Source organism: Leptosomus discolor, chromosome 1 (assembly GCF_034619465.1).
Source record: "Leptosomus discolor isolate bLepDis1 chromosome 1, bLepDis1.hap2, whole genome shotgun sequence".
In the NCBI taxonomy this organism is placed as follows: Eukaryota; Metazoa; Chordata; class Aves; order Leptosomiformes; family Leptosomidae; genus Leptosomus; species Leptosomus discolor.
The window spans coordinates 195,844,329-195,863,995 of NC_141391.1; the positions used below are offsets into that span (position 1 = coordinate 195,844,329).

A 19,667-nucleotide genomic window follows, 5' to 3' on the forward strand; every position below is an offset into this window, starting at 1 on the left:
CATTACCATTAATTTCTAATTGGGAAGTCATTCTACATCTGAACTGAACACTCAACATCACATGAAATCGTGTCCCTCCCCACTGTGCTCAGACTCTAAGAAGGTCCACATGGGAAGAAAATCACCTTCCGTGTCCCATGACTTTAACAGCCTCTGTACAGACATCACTGTTAACTCATGTACATCTGATTAACTAAAATATCAAAACAATTGCGGTATTTAATCATGAAATGCCCATTAACTTCAATAAGAGATCCACAACTAAGTCTGCAAAAAATTGTGCCACCAATATCATTCTGTAGGCTATTTTTTTATTTTTAAATCAAATTCTTTTCACTTAACTGGAGGGAAAAGAAAAAAAATCACACATTTTGCATATGTTTTAGTAACAGAAAGAAAGTCTTCAGGTTGGTTTCAACATCTCAGTTCTGTGAAAGGGACATTATACTTTGCAAGACAAATTATTCTGAAAAAAAATTAAAAACACTAACCAATTAAAATAATTTTACTGAAATTAAATAAATTTCTACCTCCTGAATAAGCTCTGAAGGGATTTAATCCATAAAATACTAGAATATAATGGAAGTAATTATGAGGTTTGACAATTCTTATAAATTGAGCAGTGCGATTATCTGCACTTCATTAAGTGCATTAACATGTGGGTAAAATACTTATAATCGTTATCACTCAATTTACTGGCCGTAGCAAATGTTGTACTTCATCTCACAGCAAATCCAATATGCTAGCGAAATATGTTACAATACACCTGCTAGAGCATACATAAAAACACTGCCCTCTTCTGGCTGGTATCTGAACATAGTAGCGAATAGGGTCTCTGGCTTACGGATTTGTGCTTTATTCCCATCACCCATGGGAAATTCTAAAAAGATAGTATGTCAACAGGGACTGCGCTGAAGACTTGGCCAGGCTCTCTTGAGTTATACGACCTCTCATTCTACTGCTTTCATGGTACTTATGCCAAACTTCAGCCGAAACTTTAATAAATTGGAAGTGGTTTATTTCCTGGGACTGCACGATCCCATTCTCTCTCATCCTTCCTGGGCCTTTCTAGGAAAGCTGCCACCATGGGTTTCTCTGCATCCCAGATAGCACTGGTGAAGTTCAATAAGATGTAATTCTCTCAAAGGTTATAGACTCTTTTAGATCTTCTGGGATATGCATGCTGTTTTAAAGGCAGTAGGCCATGCAGAAGATGAATACAAAGACAAGTACACCGCTCAAAATAAAGGAAAGGAAGTAAAGAGGAAAATAGTAATGTTTACTAAAAATAAATGACTTCACCAGAAATTTGCTTCAGACTTCTTGTTCCCATTTTTGAGGGAAAGCAGTTGTTGACTTGGTACTCCTGAAAACAGGTGTGATTGTTCTTAATTTAGAGAGCGTTTACAGCCATGGGATTAATGACATCCTGCAAATGTCATGGATCATTTGATGGTAATTAAACATCACCAGCATAAATGTTTGCAGGAATCACTGAGGTGTTTGGATAGTTTTGGTTTTCTTAGCCCCTCCCTCTCCAAATATTTACAAATTCCATATGTGCATGCACTTCAATGGACTCAGTTCTCACTTTGGAAATCTACAATGACCTTGTTCTCGTGTTTTCCAGGGTTTTTAAATGTTGTTCCTCCTTCTATGACCAATCACAGCATTTTGGCAAGCAGCCCAAGGAGAAGCTGACTTATGAAGGATATGTAGGGTATTCTGCATTTCTGTATGCTATGGTATAGCATGCTCAATGTGTACATGGGAGGAAGTTTTCTGGACACATACAATCACAGCAGCACATAGGAATTTATCTGAGTGACACCTCCGCTACTCAAGGGTATTGTTTGTAACTCATTCTCTTGATTAATTGGCTAGTCAAAACATCCTGCTTTAATTAACAGTGTTAAAGAAAGAGGCTGGCATTTTTGTTAGAATTCCGGCATTTAAAACAATTAGTTCTATTTGAGTTTCTTCTAAAAAGTGGCAAAAAGGCACTAATCATTCTATACTGAAGAAATGCTAAAAAGTGGAGGAACAAGCAACACTATTTCAATCACAGAATGTCCTTGAGAGGACAGATTTTGACCTAAGTTTTTTTCTAGTAAGAGAAAAAAAATATATAATTTTTATAATCTGTAAGGTTTCACAATATGCATATTTCTGCCATCCCAATTTAAAGTGGTGGTATCACAGTTTCTAATTTGCACAAAAATCATGCATTTCTAACAGAAAAAAAAAAAAAAAAAGTCAGTGTAGGAGTTTCTCCAACTATTGGTGAAGCATACACATATGCCTGATTTTTCTGGAATGAGTAATAGTAATTCTTTGAAATATTCTACTCTTTGAACAGAACTCTTTGGAGCTTTGTAGGCAGTTCATTAGATAACAGAATTGAAGGAATGACTTGTAACTGACTAAAAGGGTTGCCCCAGTCTGAACGTATGCACTCATGTAAGCATCAGAGAGAACGGTTACTGCTAAGCTACCCCATCGTGAGTTTAATAGCAAACATGTGCTTAGTGTGACTCAGAGCACAATATGGGCCCCTGCCCTTCAACACAAGAAAGAAAATAAATAAAATGAAGATGAGAATGTCACTTTGACATTTCCAATCAGACATTCTTAGCTTGTAAACTTGTAAGAATATTGTTAGCATTGTAACATTCAACACATTCAACTCTTCTACATCATGCAGATGAGCAAAACTCAAGTGTCTTGTATTAGCATAGCATATTAAAAATAGCTGTCAGTGACAACTGCAAACTGTTATTTCTCATGCAGGCCCTGGGTGCTTCTGTATCGGGGGTGAAAGGAGAGAAAAGATTAGAACAAACAGAGAAAGTCATAAAGAAATAAAATGAGAAGTGAAGATCCTACTGGTAAGGCCCAGAACCCACTGGAGTTTACCAAAATATAAAGAAAGAAAGATAGTGGACATCTCTTTAGGAGGCCATGGTTTGCGTTTGTTTTTATTTACCCTATCCTTTCTTATCTCAGAATGCCCCCAAAAAATCCCAGAAAACCAATCATAATGCAAAGTTTGGTAAGTCCTAATAAGTTATTTTTCAAATAAGTTTCTTAAAACATCTGCCATGAAGCTACAACAGACTGAGGAGACTTGACTATGTATACATCCTACCATTGAGGATATACTCATATATGTCACAGTACAGTACATAACATAGTGTGCATAAAGTCACATATGTTATGTAAACATACAGAATGATGAGGCTTTTTTCCTGCTTTGCTTTCTTTTCAGAGGAAAAAAAGCAACTGTCTGCTTTAACAGCTTCCTAGATCTCAGTAGAACTGCCCAGGAAAATAGGCCATATATCATGTGCATACACTGTTTATTAAAAGATTTTGGCCTAAGGAAGGAATGAAAGATGATTCTTTAGTAGAATTAATCTTTATGATTATTTTTTTTCTGATAGATATTACCAAAATTGATTAAAATCTTGAAAACAAAGTTTCAGTTGCATTTGTTCATTTTTTATTTTTAATATCAGAAGATATAATTGCAAAGCTATCAGATGAAACGCTCAATTTCTATTTCTTTTTACAGCTTTTTAAAAATAAAATTACACTGAAATCTGAACAGAACATGCTTCAGCTGAACTGTAATGCAGAAGTAGTTTGCACAAATAATGTAATATAATTTCCCTCTATATCAATTCATGATGAAACTATCAGTTGTCAAAAGTTCTAAAGAATGAGAAATTCCAAGTTTCATTTAGGGCTAATCTAATACTTGAAAGACTTTAGTTCCCTGTTACATGGGCTTTCTATGTGACTGAGTCAGTGGCTTCACGTACAGTTGGATGATAACAAGAATTCAACTTAGTACACGTTGAAAGTTACTGACCTTCACCCTCAAACAGCCAACACTATTGGCTCTGTAACAGATAGTATGAACCTATGTAATAGGGAAACATATGAGTTTAAAGCACCTTGAAGAATAAAAGCATTCAGGAGGGCCATACACTTATACAAGATACATTTATAAAGTTCAAATCTCTCTGCATTCTGATATTATTAGTACTTTTATAGAAAGTAACAGTAGTTACTACTAAACCAGATAGATCAGTCTTGCATATAGAATATTAAAGTTCATAATAGAGTTTTCAGAACAAAGACTTTAGGAAGTTGGGATCAATAACCAGAAACTGGGGGGTGGGGAGAGAGAAGGGACCCTGAAGGATCAAAACCAACAAATAAAAAGAAACAGTCAAAATTCAGCACTGGAAAAGGCCAACAAGCATGTGCTCTAGAACTGCCTATTAGGGCTTTGTTTGCACAACACAATGCTCTTCGAAAAAGGGAGCAGGAAAGTATTGAGTAGAAAGATTGGAAAATTTGAAGATGATAAAAAATTATCTCAAATATACAAAAGCAGAAAGAGGAGACAGATTATTCACAAGCTAGATAAACAAGTATATCATAGAAAAATATTGACTATTGACAAACGCAAGGGAGGCACACTGGCAGGAATACCTGGAATTGTTCACACACATCGCTGAGTTCTAAATCAGCTGTAGCCATTTGTTAATAAACCTTGAGAGTCAGAACAGATAGCTTTTGGAAATAATTTCCTTGATACCCAGCAGCCAACAGAAAAGCTTACAATTTGTCGGGATGTATAAAGAATGGGGCTGTGAATAAAAATGAGATTACAATGACACTACATAAATCAATAGTAAGACTTTACTTGGAGTGTTCAGTCATGGCTACACAGCTTAACAAAGATATAAATGAAATAAGGAATACAGAAACTGACAACAAAAACTATTAAACTGCAATTACTTCATATCTTCTAACCCAGAGTTATTTAAGAAGACACGCTAGGAAGGAGGTTCACTGGATTCTCCTGCATACTATTAGTAGCACCAAAACAAGAGGACATTCAATGAGTGAGGTTAAAATGATAGCAAGAAGAAATTACAATGGAAATAAATTTTAATGCTTCAGGAAATCTACGCATCAACAACTAAACACTTGGGGTTACAAAACGCTCCTTGGACAGGCACTTCTGCCAGTGACTGTTAAGTAAGATTTTGATATCTTTCTTTTCTGTGTAATTGAGGGTGCCACTGGAGACAAGATATTGATCAGCAATGTCTGACTCATTCTGACAGTTCCGGTGCTTCACTGTTTAAACTGCAGCCACAGATCATGAAAGAGCTGATACTAAGAGTATATTGCTAATATTCAATCATGAGGCATTTTCCACACAGTTCTCCAGGTAGAAAGCAAAGCTCCAAAAATCCTAAACATTTAAAACTACTAGAAACCATCTGAAGACAGACAGGCATAGAGACAGTAAAATGCAATTTTCTCAGCAAATTCAAGAGCCAGGAACTTCTCTTTACCAGGTGTAACTTATTAATGTGAATGAGACTACTCATTCTAGACCAGTGAAGCACAATCAAGATTACAATTCAAATACTGTGAACCCTTTGACATGTTAACAAAAAAGAACATGTAAATACAGCCCAAGCCCATGTCACCGTGCTCCTTCATGTCACTTTTGCTCAGATAGTGCCCTTAAATACAGGCTTTCCTTACAAAAGTCTGTGCATACTGGGAAAGCAAAACCATTAAATGTTATGTTGGCAAAGTTCACTCACACAGACTCTGATCAAGGCTGTGTTGTGGTCTGCATATTCGATTCCTGATTCAAGTTGGACTCACAACAATCATTCACATCACTGTAATACAAAAGATGCCATGCCGAATCTTGTGTGAAAACAAGCTTTCTGCAGAAGTGACAATAACTGAAGTTTATTTCAAAAAAAAAAAAAGGACAAAGGAGCTCTTCGTCAGTTCTTGATAAAGGAAGGGGAAAAAAAATCTCACTCATTGCAGAATCTCTGAAGCTTCTGGGACTTACTATTGACAGATATATTTTTATTTTAACAAGTTAAACACAACCACCATGGAAAATAAGCTTCAAAGTATTTCCCATAGTTCTCCTCTATCTTGCACCACAGCAAAATCGTAATGCAAAAACCAAACGTGGGCAGCTTTATTCAGACTGCAAATCACATTGCATGTCTTTGATGCTTTCCCTTCCAGTATCCCCTTTACAAATACTTTCACTTATAACAAGAATATCTACTGGGATTAACTCTATTAAAATCCACTTCCTGTTAATGGGATTGTGTGAAATTTGGTCATAAACAACTAGAACGGTTACATTTTGATTCAGACATTTCCTGAGTTTGCTTTCACAGGAGTTTTTTCATTATGTGTGAATTATTTGCTCTGGGACTCCTTCTAGCAAAAGAGAGTTACAGAATCTAAGAGAAGCTACAGGCTCAACAGTAATATATACTAATATACAGAACAGCAGCACTTCAGAAATTTCATTTCTGTGATTGCAATGATCTAATGGTATATTAATACCTATATATTTATCCTACCTTTTATTTTAGAAATTTTAGTAACAGTTTATATGTCCAGAAAGCACCCTTATAATCATAGAGGTCTCAAGCATAGTGTAGACTACAGTTTAAGAAGTGATTTCTAAATTTAGCCCAATATTTTATAGTGAACTTCCTTTTAGAAAGATTTCCTTAATGATTTAAACCTCAAATAAATATACCAGTAACCCTTAATATTTTTAAATGTTTGTTCACATCTAATATTAAAAAGTACACCTTACGTCTTATTTGAAATGGTTTCCCTTAAACTACTGATTTCAGTTTATAGATACTGAAACTTGTAATCCCTAACCACTGCTGCAAAGGTCTCCGCACTTGAAAAACCAATTTGTGAAAATGCATGTTCATTATGAACACCACACACTATGTTTAAACAAAAGTATTCTTTTAATCTAATAACATTACTTTCTTAAAATTAGCATCAACACACTTATAATTTGCATATTTACATTTAAAAATCTTGAACGAGAGAAGACTAAGTTAAAAGGCGTCACAAAGAAACCATTGTTCTAAAAGCACTGCTGAAAAAAACCCTTTGTTTCCTGGACATTTTCAATATTTTTGAGTTTTGCTCACAACCAAGGCAAATATCTGGTGTTCATGTGAACTAAAAAGAAAAAAAAAAAAAAAGTCATATAGTTCAATGACTTGTATAGTACTTATAGGAGGAGTAAGTTAAATATGTGAGTATACACATAAAGGTGTAGAGGTCCTCTATATTATAATGAGCTTTTAACATTTATTTTTCAGTTTTCTAAATGTTCTAAATTCACCACAGTAGGCATCACTGAGGAAATATATTGGTCCTTGCTCTGAGGAGCTTATTTGTCTCAGCTCTTCAAGAGCTGACTGCTATAAGCAAAATGAAATCAGATTCAGACTCCAAAGAGATTAAATATCACAACTATTTGGTCACTCATATAAAAATAGCTAATGAACTCAGTCTTGACCACAGTTCACACCCCAGCGGGCATGAGACAATAAATATCAGTGGGCAAAACCAGGAAGCACGAGGTCTTCCTACTCCTAGCCTTTTTGTCAGCCATAGAGACAATCTTCCTGTGCAGTTCACCCTGTGCTGAACCCCATCAGTTTCAGGCAAGCAGTCACTGACTTCTTTCAGTTTCAAGCACATGCAGAAGTCCCTATTTCTTGCCCAGGACTTCTTCCCAGAATCAAAGTGCAAATTATCTCCTGTGGAATAAAAATAGTTTGTGCAAGTAGGGGCGCCAGGTCAAGTATTTAGCATACAAGCACATCTCTTGGAGCATAGAGATGGTATCTATCCCTAGCTCCAGACTAAACCCTCTTTGGGACACCCCTTTGCCAGCTCTCATAACTGCTTGGTTCAGTCCGTAAGTATTAAAATATAATGGTGGCTTCAAATGTGTGACAACATTGCCTAGAGAATCCATGAAAAAGTGATACTGCCTGTAAATTACTTCAGTTTCTTTGTTCCTGTTATTTTTTGTCATAGTACCTTAAAAGCATCACTGTGAGGGGTATTATTGCTTGAATTGGCCACAAGAATAAGAAATCTGGACAGAATACAACTCTTTGAAGCTTATCAGAGAATCTGTGCTGGTTAAGGAAGCAGGGTTGGCTATGTGACTTCTGTCAATACAGTCCACTGTACAGTACACAGTCTTTGGGGTAAGTACAAAACCCAGTTCTACAGAAGCTTTCTGCCTTTTTTTTTGTTTTCCTCCCTGCACTGTAGCTAGTGAGCTTTCTACAGGAGGTTTAAAAAGTGCCTCAATTAATTGACTGAAGAAGAAACTCCTCAAGAGCTATTAGAGATAGCTATTAGAAGAAGTCTCTCTTCCAACAGTCACTGGAGGGTCAGAGAGCATACCAGGAAAGTATGCTTACTGTTCCAAGACACCTCCCTAAAACTATAGAGAAAAAAACTTATAATTAAAGCTGAAGAATATCCTATTGATTAGCACCACTGAGAGAAATTAAAGTGGTCCTTCATTATAAATCCCTAAAAATTACACTGTTCTTTATCAGATACTAATTGGTACAAATATTAAAAACTGCTGGAGTAATTTTCAAGCTTCTGCAATATTGATACACCTACCATCTGATTTTGTAATTTTTCAAACATTACTTTGAAGCTCCTGTAGCCAATTATTTAGTGTTATTATTAATTACAGCTTGCAACTTGAAATACAGTGTTATCAATAGAGTTCAGCTGCATAAATATAAAAGTAAAACTTAAAATTGAATTAAACTGTTTCCCCTTTGTGAGGGTATGTTAGAATATTATTAGTTGTGAAAATTAATTTGTTAAGCTTGAAAGCAGTCTTTAAAGCAGAAATATCTCTGAGGGAAAGGTTATGTTTCATGTATTGTATTTCTTCAGTCTTCATGTTGCAAGATTTTTTAATCTTCTATTAAATAACATGGGGGGGCAAAAAGAAAGTCTATTCACCAGCTTACTTAATGAGATACAAAAAGCTTCAGCTTTATATCAAAGGTATACAAAGATTACTGCAGGAAATGTGAATTAATCTTAACAGCAATCCGTCTTATTTATTTCTAAATTATCAATGAATAACCGAAGTGGAGAGGAAAGATTACACACCCTTAAGTTTTATTTTCCTGCTCAATCCTCCCTCCCCACTTCCCACTAAACTTTCACTTTATCTATTGAAAGCTTTAGAAGGCCAAAAGATATTAAAGAGAAGAAGTAATCAAATAATTTGGAAAGAAACAGAAATAAAATGCACAACTGTAGACATACAAAAAACCTGACAAGAGACAAAGATGACCTAAGTACTATGTCAAAGGAACGTCACAGACCATTCTCTATGTAATCAAAATATAGCCAGCTATGTTGAAGTCTGAAACCATTTAAATCAAGCTACTGTAGCATTCATTCGTTATACGTATTCATTATAATTAGGTACATAGTTTTCAATGTGACTGTAATCATAAAATATTATGAAGGATCATAAAGTAACTGTGGTCCCTTCTCAGAAAAATGCTATTAACTGCAATACACCAGGATAAAGGGAGTAGGTAAAACTACAAAACCCTGTTCCTAAAACAAGCATTCAAGGGTACACACTGATACTGAGTACACCATTCTCTTCTTTGGCTGTCAAAGATCTGGTCCTAAGTCTTCTTTGCTGTCGTTTTTACACCTCTGGCAAGATGCGTAAAATTGACTTAGGAGCAAAAAGAGGCAAGCAATGCTGAAGTTCCTCACCTGTTCTTAATGATCAGCTACAGTTCCCTGCCTTTATCATTTTTACCTCCTCTTCTGATAGTTTCATAAGCATTTCACTGCCAGTACCTATCAGCACTTCTGTCAATTTTTCATTGACCACTAGTGGGGATAAAATCTGTCACATAGCATTTCATATACTATTCATGGATTTTTTACATTTTCCAGTACAAACATTGCACTAACTGTGCAAGTGTTCTGACCCCAAAAAGGTTTTTCTGAAACAAATGCCTTTATAGTCCATAAAAAAATGAAAAGGATCCCATGATTTTCTCTCTGATGGTAAATTCATTTGGAATCTAATAGCAGGGGGAATGAACCATTAAAAGAAAGTCAGATTAGAGACTTTCCAACATTTATTTTGTCAAACATCATTAACAGCAAAGTAAATAGAAGAGCAATATTCAGCATGACCGTTTAATGAGGACTTGGTAAAATGTGCTTCCTTCTTTTCCCCTTTTTAGTTTCTCTCAGTGAGTCAAGTTTCTCTCAGTTTAATGCTTAAACTCTTAAGCATTATAATTTTGTGTGAAATCATCTCTTTGGTCAACGTACCAAAATGATTTGATCATGATGCCAAAAGGATTATAATGATATCATTGATTAACTTTGTAATGGGAATAGAAAATTTTATAAATTTAGTCATTGTCTTCAAACAATAATGCATGGAAGAATGCATTGGAATAAGGACCATTCCCTATTCTCCTTACAATCATTGTCATGTAAAATATTTAATTTCCAGCTATGCTTTGTCCCAGACAGGATCTTTGTCATTAAAATGAGAGCAGATTTTGATATGTAATATATTCTGTGACATGTCAGGGTGGTACCACTTTGACCTTTTCAGTATTCCACATTTCATTTGGGAGCCTGTTCCTTCCTTTCTGCTTCTGTTACTGATCCAGAAATAGAAGTTGAACAGAGGGCCAATCAAACAGGACATTAGAGGCAAGGAGTCAACTCACAACAAATAAATACGTGAAATTATAAGTACATTAAATAAATATCTATTTTTAAAATATTTAAAACCCTAGCCTTTTCTTAACTGACTGAAGAAAACTTCAAAAAACAGCTAAAAACCAAAAAACCCAAAAATCCAAGCTTCCCTATTTATACTTTCAAAACTGCTATCTTCCATGTCCTCTCATGCACCAATTCATTTTCAGAAATTAATATGTCCATTTCTTTCACATCCTTTCCTCAAATTTATTATTTTCCATTATGCTTATCTTCACATTCATTTTGCTTCCAGTTGTTGGTCACTAATCTTAAACAGCACGTAAAGTTCTTGGAAAGGAGTTGAGCTGTCCTGTGCATTTGTATGCCAGCAGCACAAGGGGAGCAATGTCCTGATTAGATTCTTTTAACACACAGTTTATTAACATAGAGCTGGTAAGTTTCGCCGTTTTGTTTGCAGTCTTATACTGTGTGATGATTTTTTATGAACCTCCCTAGACTATAGTCTCAGACCTCATAATAAGATGCTGTTCAAACTTTCCATTTTAAAAGCATTTCCAGCCCTATGGTTCAGGTGAAAAGTCTGAGGACAGCAGATAATAGAATCAGGCTCGAAGGGACATTAAGAAATCATCCAATCCACCTACCAGCCCCAAGGAAGAACTAAGTACGCTTAGATAATCCCTGGGCAGGTGTTCATCTAATGGGTTCTCCCAGATCCTCAGCAGTAAAGGCTCCAAAATGTCCCCAAGCAAGCTGGTCTAATGCTTTAATGTTTTAACCATTAAAAGGGACTTTCTCCAAATCTAAACAGAATCATGCTAGAGATTAATTCCATTACTTCTGTTCACATACACTGTATTTGGATGAACAAGTGGTCCTCTACCTTTCTGTAAAAGCATTTTGTCTATTTGAAAAAGACTATTTTCCATCACCTTCTCTTTTTAGTCAACTCTTCTTCAGGCTAACTCACCACCTTGCTCAGTGGCTCCTCACAGATCACGTTTTCAAGATTTGGGATTGTCTTTGTTCTTGCTTGCTGAGTCTCTCACCTTTTGTGAAGTGAGGGTCAGAACCTGTACTGAGTCAAAATGAGGTTTCACAGCTGCCAGGTAAATTGGAGGTTTACTCAAATTGTTTTACAGATGGGATGCCTATCTGTGTGTTCCAGTAAAATACAAGGAATACAGGCAGGTTATAATTTACTATCAAGCTCAGATAATTTTTTTGAGATAGTATTTCTGACCAGTCGTTCTGTATTCCTAACTGTACAGATCCTTCTTGCTGGAGCACAATGCCTTGCATTTGTCTCTTAAATTGCATACTGTTTTTTCAGAATGTGTCTTCAATTTTCAGCTCTAAGAATCTCTTCCAATACACTCCTAGTGCTTCCCAGCTTGAAGTCATCTCCAGATTCTACAGGCAGATCCTTCATTAGAAGTCCATCTGGGCTAAACATGAAAATATTGGCCAATGCCTGATCCAGCACAAACCCCTGCCAAGTACCACACAACACATTCTTCCTTTTAAATAGAAACCATTGCTAACTACTCTCTGAACAAAGTTCTCTAAGCAGGTCTGCATCAAGCCTATGATATTTTCACCTAAATCACAACTCCCAAGTTTGGTCAGGAGAATACTGTATTTGGCAGTTGAGATAACACTACTAGTTGCAAGAAATATGACATCAAGAGCTTCTTCTCCAGCTATAAATCTGTTATCCTGTCAAATAAAATTATTAGATGGCTTTGATACTATTTGTTCTTGACAATTTGCACTGGCTATTGATCATGTCTCCATGGTTACATACTATTTATTTCAATATTTTTTTAGGAATTAAAAATTATTTGTCCGGTTTATAATTTCCTGCCTCTCCTCTGCTTTACTTCTTCAGAACCATTTGAGTCCCTGGTACCCACAATAGCCGGTAAGTTGCCATAAGCACAGAGGTTGTCAAAATCAAGTGCTCTAGTAGAGAACAAAATTCATAAAGAAAAAAAAACAAACAACAAACAAACATTATTTTTTATGATTCTTGGTATTAGACAGATCTTGCGATTCATGTAATCTTGTAATCATGAACCCATTTATGATTTTAACTGCTTTGGATTAATATTTATCTAATTAATCCTATTAATAATAACTATTTAACAAACAACAATGGTCTTCTTTTATTCTAGGACTGATCAATATCCAGCTACACAAACTCATGTCATTGTGATTACCATGAAATCACTGTTATCATTATTGCAACATCTGAAGAATTCATGTCGCTGGAAATGGGAAATGGTAAAAAAAGTCCTGAGCACATTTTTGTCTATTTCAGGACTCAGCAGAACTAGTTCAGCTGCAGATGGTTTCAAGAGAAAATGATTTTCAGCCAATGAACTACCCAGTGACTGCCTGGGGCAGCCAATCTATTCGCTGCTGTATTTGACACAATAGATAAACTATCTCTTTTCGATATGGAAGAATTATCCATGCCTTTGCTAACTGCAGATCAAACCATTGTTTTGTAGTCAGCCTTAGCTCTCCCATGAAGATATCTGGATCTGACAGCATTGATTAGAAGCTAGAAACAGAATATTTATTAGTTAACCAATCAAGCATATTAAATACACCAGTTCCACGATGGCATGAATTGCTGCTTTTTTTATCTTACTGCCAAATTGTTGTGAGTAATCGGCAACCTTTATGGTTCAAGCATAAGTACCTGAAACACACATGCACATTCCTATATGATTGCGATGGTCTCTATATTTACATGCAGTTATTGAAAATGGAAGATATTATTGTGTTTTCTCACCAAAGCTGACTTGAAAGAACCAGAGTTCATATGTACATGCCCTGAAAGTCAAATCCAGTAGATTAATCTAAGCTTTCCAAGCAAGTAATTTTTTTTATTTTTATTGAAAGGATACTATTTGTTTCATTTAACACTGTACTTATTGAAAGACCAATTCCGCCCTTTTCAAACCACCTGCTATTCATCATCTCATTTCTTGGTGTCCAAAACTTACTGTTCCTGAGAAATAGCCATTTTTACAGGCCAGAAATAACTATGGTAGTGTGAAAAAAAAAAAAAAATCAAAGGGAATTAAAAATACTTCTCATAATAATTCCTGTATTTATATAGCACATTTCATCCTGAAGAAAAAACAACCAGGGTATGTCTTTGTACTTCACAGGGGTTTTTTTGTTGTTTTTCAAATTCATCAAAATTAAACCCCCTAGATTTATCAGTGCTGGAGCACAGAAAATGAGATCTTGTTGGATTGTCATTTTCCTAAGCTAAATCAATTGCATCTCCTCAAATAGGACTGTAATTCAGATGGTGGTCGCTTTTTGCCCCTAATGCCATCGAGGAGCTCCCCTGTTCCAAAAGTGGCAAGAGACACATATTTTTTTGCCTCTCTCAGGAGCCCTCCTTAAATTACTGCCAGAACCGTCACCTTGGCTGACATGCAAGCAGCAAGATCATCCATAAACCCCTCCACTTGAGTCCAGGTAACACACATGCAGGTGTTCTGATCACACTGCATAGACCTAGGCAGAGCTCAGGAATGATCTGTAACCCGGCAGCTGTAAATACAAAACCTAATAAACACACACTCACCAATTTCTCTGGAGATCTGGGTGAACGCCTCCACACCACTCTCTCCATAGTTGCCTTCAGAAGCCAGCGTCGAGACATAGTTCCACCCAAGGGCCGTCACAATGTCAACCATGGCCTGTGCTTGGTAGGAGTCTGGTGGGACGACTCGAGAGAAGAAGTCATACCTGGTGTTATCGCTCAGTTCTGGAGCTGTGGATGCATAGCTGATTTGAGGTATCTGCAAATAGAATGACAAGTCATTCAAGCCAATCTAATACCGTTTTACGCTATACACTTGTACGTTGGAAAGGCTTAAAATGGATTGTGCACAGGCATTGCGCAGAACTAAATATCTTGTTTTAATTAAATGAACTAATCAGAAAGCATCTCAGAATTTGTAAAATGTCAGTCAAGTCTTATTGTATAACACTCTTAGCAAGAAATCATGCGTTCTGCTTTTCTCCAGATGTCATGATTCTTGACATGTAACAACTTTTTTGATCATGTCTCTGATAGGAACAGGTGAAGAAAAAAAAAAGGAGGAATTCTTTCTGTTACTACAGAGGATGAAAAGGTCAGTTTTGATGCCTGTGATTTTTGAAAATACTACTCTTAAATTTGATGAGTAAAATGAAGATAATTTCCATCTCATTCTTTTGTTTATTTATGGACATGCGTGTGTGCTTTCTCATCTTATTTCTATTTCTCAAGCTTGCTTTGTCACATATTTTTCATTTTCCAGTTTTAATATAGTATTCTGCATGATTTAAGAAAATTAAGATTATGTAGGTAATACCACAAGCTATCTGATTAAAAAACGCCTAAAAAAATTTATGTGTATACAGTATACATATGGAGACAGAGAAATGTTACAAGGATGGCAATCTTTGTAGAAACTACCTCAGTATTCATTATAGAAACAAACAAAAAAGTCACTAAATGACTGAAATACATTTTTGAAAAAAATTACTATTTTCATAGGAAAGAAAAAATCTATAGTGATTTTCTATTAACTCTTATCTTAAATAAATTGTTTGGCAACATTCAGAAGAAACTGTCTGTAAGCAATATTCAATTATTCTGAACAGTATTTTGGTGCAAGAAAACTTAATTAACATTTATGCTAACTTAAAAGGGGAATGCTTTTCTCATTTAAAATGGTAAGACTGATGAAATAGTCATTAGCTTAAAGTGAAAGATACTCCAGATACTGCATTTGTAATCTCTATTAATAATAGGTGCTTAATTCACATCCTGAAAAACATAAAATAGTCTTCACGAAAGCAATCTGAACAAAATTCCTAAATCGATCCTGTTGAGAGCTGAATTTAACAGTCCCAGATAACAGGTGCTCTGGTAGATGCTCACTGTCATATTAGGTTCTATAGTAGGTGGTTTCAGTGCACACCTTAGGTCCTGTACAGTGCTTCTACATCAGCACAAACTAAGAAAGGGATTTAAGGCAAACATAAGGGATTAAAAAATTCTGGTCATTAACCGTACCTGAAAAGACAGCACAGACTCTTACAGCCTGAAAAAAGAGTTTATAGCCTAAGCAATGGCAAAATCATTTCTCAGTCAGAAGCAAGCAAAAAAAATTCTTATGTATCTTGGCTATATTCTTCTTTAAAAATTTTCTACTCATGGAAACACCTCAGAATAAATAATCTGATAGGCTGTAATAATAACAGCCAGAGAGAACAGCAAAAAAAGAATAGTGAGGATCACAGAAAAAATAAGATAAACATTATATCTCAGGAAATCAGTATTCCTAACTCAGCAAAGATCCACAAAGTAAAAACAAAGGATAAATTGTCCTTGTAAAACTTGAGTTGTATAAATTCCCTTTCTTTCAGAAAACATTTGAAACATTTTTATCTCTTTACAGACAAGAGATTTTGGCCTGTAATAACAGAATTATAGGCATTTAGAGCACATATCACTCCCTTTCTAAATTTGCCCTATGACTCTATAAACCAGTCATCCCTTTCCAGATGGAAAAAAATAAAGCCAACCTCTGTGATTTCACTCATTTTGCTTCTCAGTGTGCCATTTCACAAATATCATGGCATTGTTGCTTTGCTGAAAGTTATTTCATCAATAATGTTCATGAAATCAACACCAGTAAGAGATCTTTTAGACGGATAATTTGTCATTGAAAATCTTGAAGCCCAGACCGCAGAGTTATATCCATTAATTTTCTCAGTTCCCATTTCTCTTTAGGCATGAGATGAATAACAAATCCTACATATACGTTTGTAGGAGAGTTGTTGGTTCAACACGGCAATGAGATGTTTCAGATCAGCAGAGATATTTTATGTACTATGAATATCACTTATTTGGGGCCTTGGAAAATGCAGAGAAGAGATGCTACTTTTCAGATCTTTGTAGTTCAGCTAGTAACAGTGGAAGAAAATGGAAAGTAAACACAGTCCAAACCAAATACCCTGAAAATATTGGGCACACCTAGTAGGCTTAAATCACCACTGTTATATAACTTCTGCCAACTTTTCACTAGCATAAAAGAAGAATATGCCATGTAAAAGTTGGGGAAAAGACACTCTCAAAATAGCAAGCCATCCCTAATTTTTAGAAAAACAGTTCATGCAATGGAATATGTAGTTATTTTCCTTATTTCTTTTTGTATACATCCCTCGCGGTTATAGCCAACACTTTATGTTCAAGAATTTTCTCCCCCAAATCTGCACATCTTCCTCCCAGAAATACCTCATGGATTTCTTTCTGTGAAAGCATTTTACATGAAAGCGAACAGAAACTTCTTTCCTTGCCTGCTTTTCAACGTATATTTGTATACAGGGGGACTGAATCATAGAATAAAATCATAGATTAGTTTGGGTTGGAAGAGACCTTTAAAGGTCATCTAGTCCAACAACCCTGCAGTGAGCAGAAACATCTTCAAGTAGATCAGGTTGCTCAGAGCCCCACACAACCTGACCTTGAATGTTTCCAGGGATGGGGCTCCTACCACCTCTCTGGGCATCCTGTTCCACTATTTCACCAACATTATTGTAAAAAATTTCTTTCTTATATCTAATCTAAATTTGCCCTCCTTCAGTTTAAAACCATTACTCCTTGCCCTGCTAAAAGATTTCTTTGCTTATAGACCTCCTTTAAGTACTTAAAAACCATGACAAGGTCTCCCTGAAGCCTTCTCTTCTACAGGCTCAACAATCCCAACTCTATCAGCCTGTCCTCATAGGAGAGGTGTTCCAGTCCTCTGATCATTTTTTTGGCCCTCCTTTGCACTCACTTCAACAGGTCCTTGTCTTTCTTGCGTTGAGGACTCCAGAGCTGAACACTGTACGGCAGGTGGGGTCTCACCAGAGCAGAGGGGACAAATGACCTCCCTTGACCTGCTGGCCATGCTTCTTTTGATGCAGCCCAGGATGCAGTTGGCCTTCTGGGCTGCGAGCGCACATTGCTGGCTCATGTCTAGCTTTTCAGCCACCAGTACCCCCAAGTCCTTCTCAGCAGGGCTTCATCCCCCAGCCTGCACTGATACTGGGGATTGCCCTGAACCAGGTGCAGGACCTTGCACTTGGCCTTGTTGAACCTCAGGAGGTTCACATGGGCTCACTTCTTGAGCTTGTCCAGGTCCCTCTGAATGGCATCCTGTCCCTCAGGTGTGTTAACTGCACCACTCAGCCTGATGTCATCTGCAAAATTGCTGAGGGTGCACTTAATCCCACTGTCTATGCCATTGATAAAGACATTAAACAGCACCAGCCCCAGAAGGACCCCTGAGGGATGCCACTTTTCACCAGTCTCCATTTGGACATTGAGCCATTGACCACTATCCTCTGGATGTGACCGTCCAACCAATTCCTCACCCACAGAATAGTCCACCCATCAAATCCATATCTTTCCAATTTAGAGAGAAGGATAGCGTGGGGGACCATGTGAAAGGCCTTACAGAAGTCCAGATAGACAATATCTGTAGCTCTTCCCTTGTCCATTGCTGTAGTCACTCTATCATAGAACGCCACTAGGCTGGTGAGGCAGGATTTGCCCTTGGTTGTCCCGAACCACCTCCCTGTCCTCCATGTGCCTTAGCATAGCTTCTAGGAGGGTCTGTTCCATGATCTTCCCAGGCACAGAGGTGAGGCTGACAGGCCAGTTGTTCCCAGGGGCCTCCTTTCTACCCTTTTTAAAAATGGGTGCAATGTTTCCTTTTCCAGTCACCAGAGACTTCACCTGACTACTATGACTTCTCATATATCATGGAGAGTGGCTTGGCAACTACATCAGACAATTCCCTCAGGACTCTGGGATGTATCTCGTCAGGTCCCATGTATGTTCAGATTCCTCAGATTGTCACAAACCTGATCTTCTCTTACAGTGGGAGGGACTTTGTTCACCCAGTCCCTGTCTTGTGACCCATCCACTAAGGAGGTGTGGGAAGAGAGGTTGCCAGTAAAGACTGAGTCAATAAAGTTGCTGAGTACCTCAGTCTTCCCCTCGTCCATTGTTATCATCTCACTAGTCTTGCTTATCAGGGAATATACTTTCTTTAAACTTCCTTTTCTGGTTGACATACCTGTGGAAGCCCTTTTTATTATTCTTTGCATCCCTTGCCAAGGTCAGCATCTATTTGGGGCCTTCCTGACCCCATCCCTACTCAAGCAGGAAATTTCCCTATACTCTTCCCAGGACAGGTATCCTTTCTTGCCCTTTAGTTTGACCAGCAGGTCTTGACTCAGCCATGTAGGTCTCTTGCCTTTCTTTCCTGATTTCTTACTCGTGGGAATTGAGAGCTCTTATGCTCTACAGAAAGTGTCCTTAAAGATCTGTCAGCTCTGTTCCGCTCCCTTATCCCTGAGGGCAGTTTCCCGTAGGGTCCTATTGACTAACTCCTTGAAGAGCTGGAATTTTGTTTTCCAAAAATTCAGGGTCCTGACTTTACTCTTTGCCTGACCCCTATCCCTCAGGACTGCAAACTCCACCAGTGTGTGATCACTGCAGCACAGGCGGCCTCCAATCTTGACATCACCAATTAGCTCACTTGTGTTGGCGACCATCAGTGTCCAGTATAGCACTGAAAAACAGCTTTAAAATTTGAGAATTTGGGGTGTGTTCCAGCAGTTACACAGTTACTGAAAAGACTTGGAACAAGACTCAAAGAAATTGTTTGGCATGAGGACAAATTGTTAAGGTTTAGTGGTTCAATAATCCATGAATGAAAAATATATACATTAAAATGTAACAACTCTAGTTCTGGACTGTAGGTTTAATAAACCATTTTACATGTCCCCAAGTACATTTTACAAGATAGAGCATAATGCTGCCTAAGCAAGGGAACTGTTACGCTCTATCAATTCAGTAATATGTGTTTTTAAAACTCCCTAAATACAGACTGTATTTATACATTAAGTTCCACTGGCCCCTTGAGACATAAATTTGCATTTTG

At 37.0% G+C, this 19,667-nt stretch overlaps 1 protein-coding gene across 1 annotated transcript in view; it reads right to left on the reverse strand.

The window, feature by feature from the left end:
- Positions 1-19,667, reverse strand: part of GRM8 (glutamate metabotropic receptor 8) — a 346,630-nt gene that overhangs the window by 269,629 nt on the left and 57,334 nt on the right. Inside the window, exon 2 of the mRNA XM_086473515.1 lies at positions 14,261-14,477. Coding sequence (XP_086329641.1) covers positions 14,261-14,477 — 217 coding nt within the window. The remainder of the gene's footprint in view (positions 1-14,260; positions 14,478-19,667) is intronic.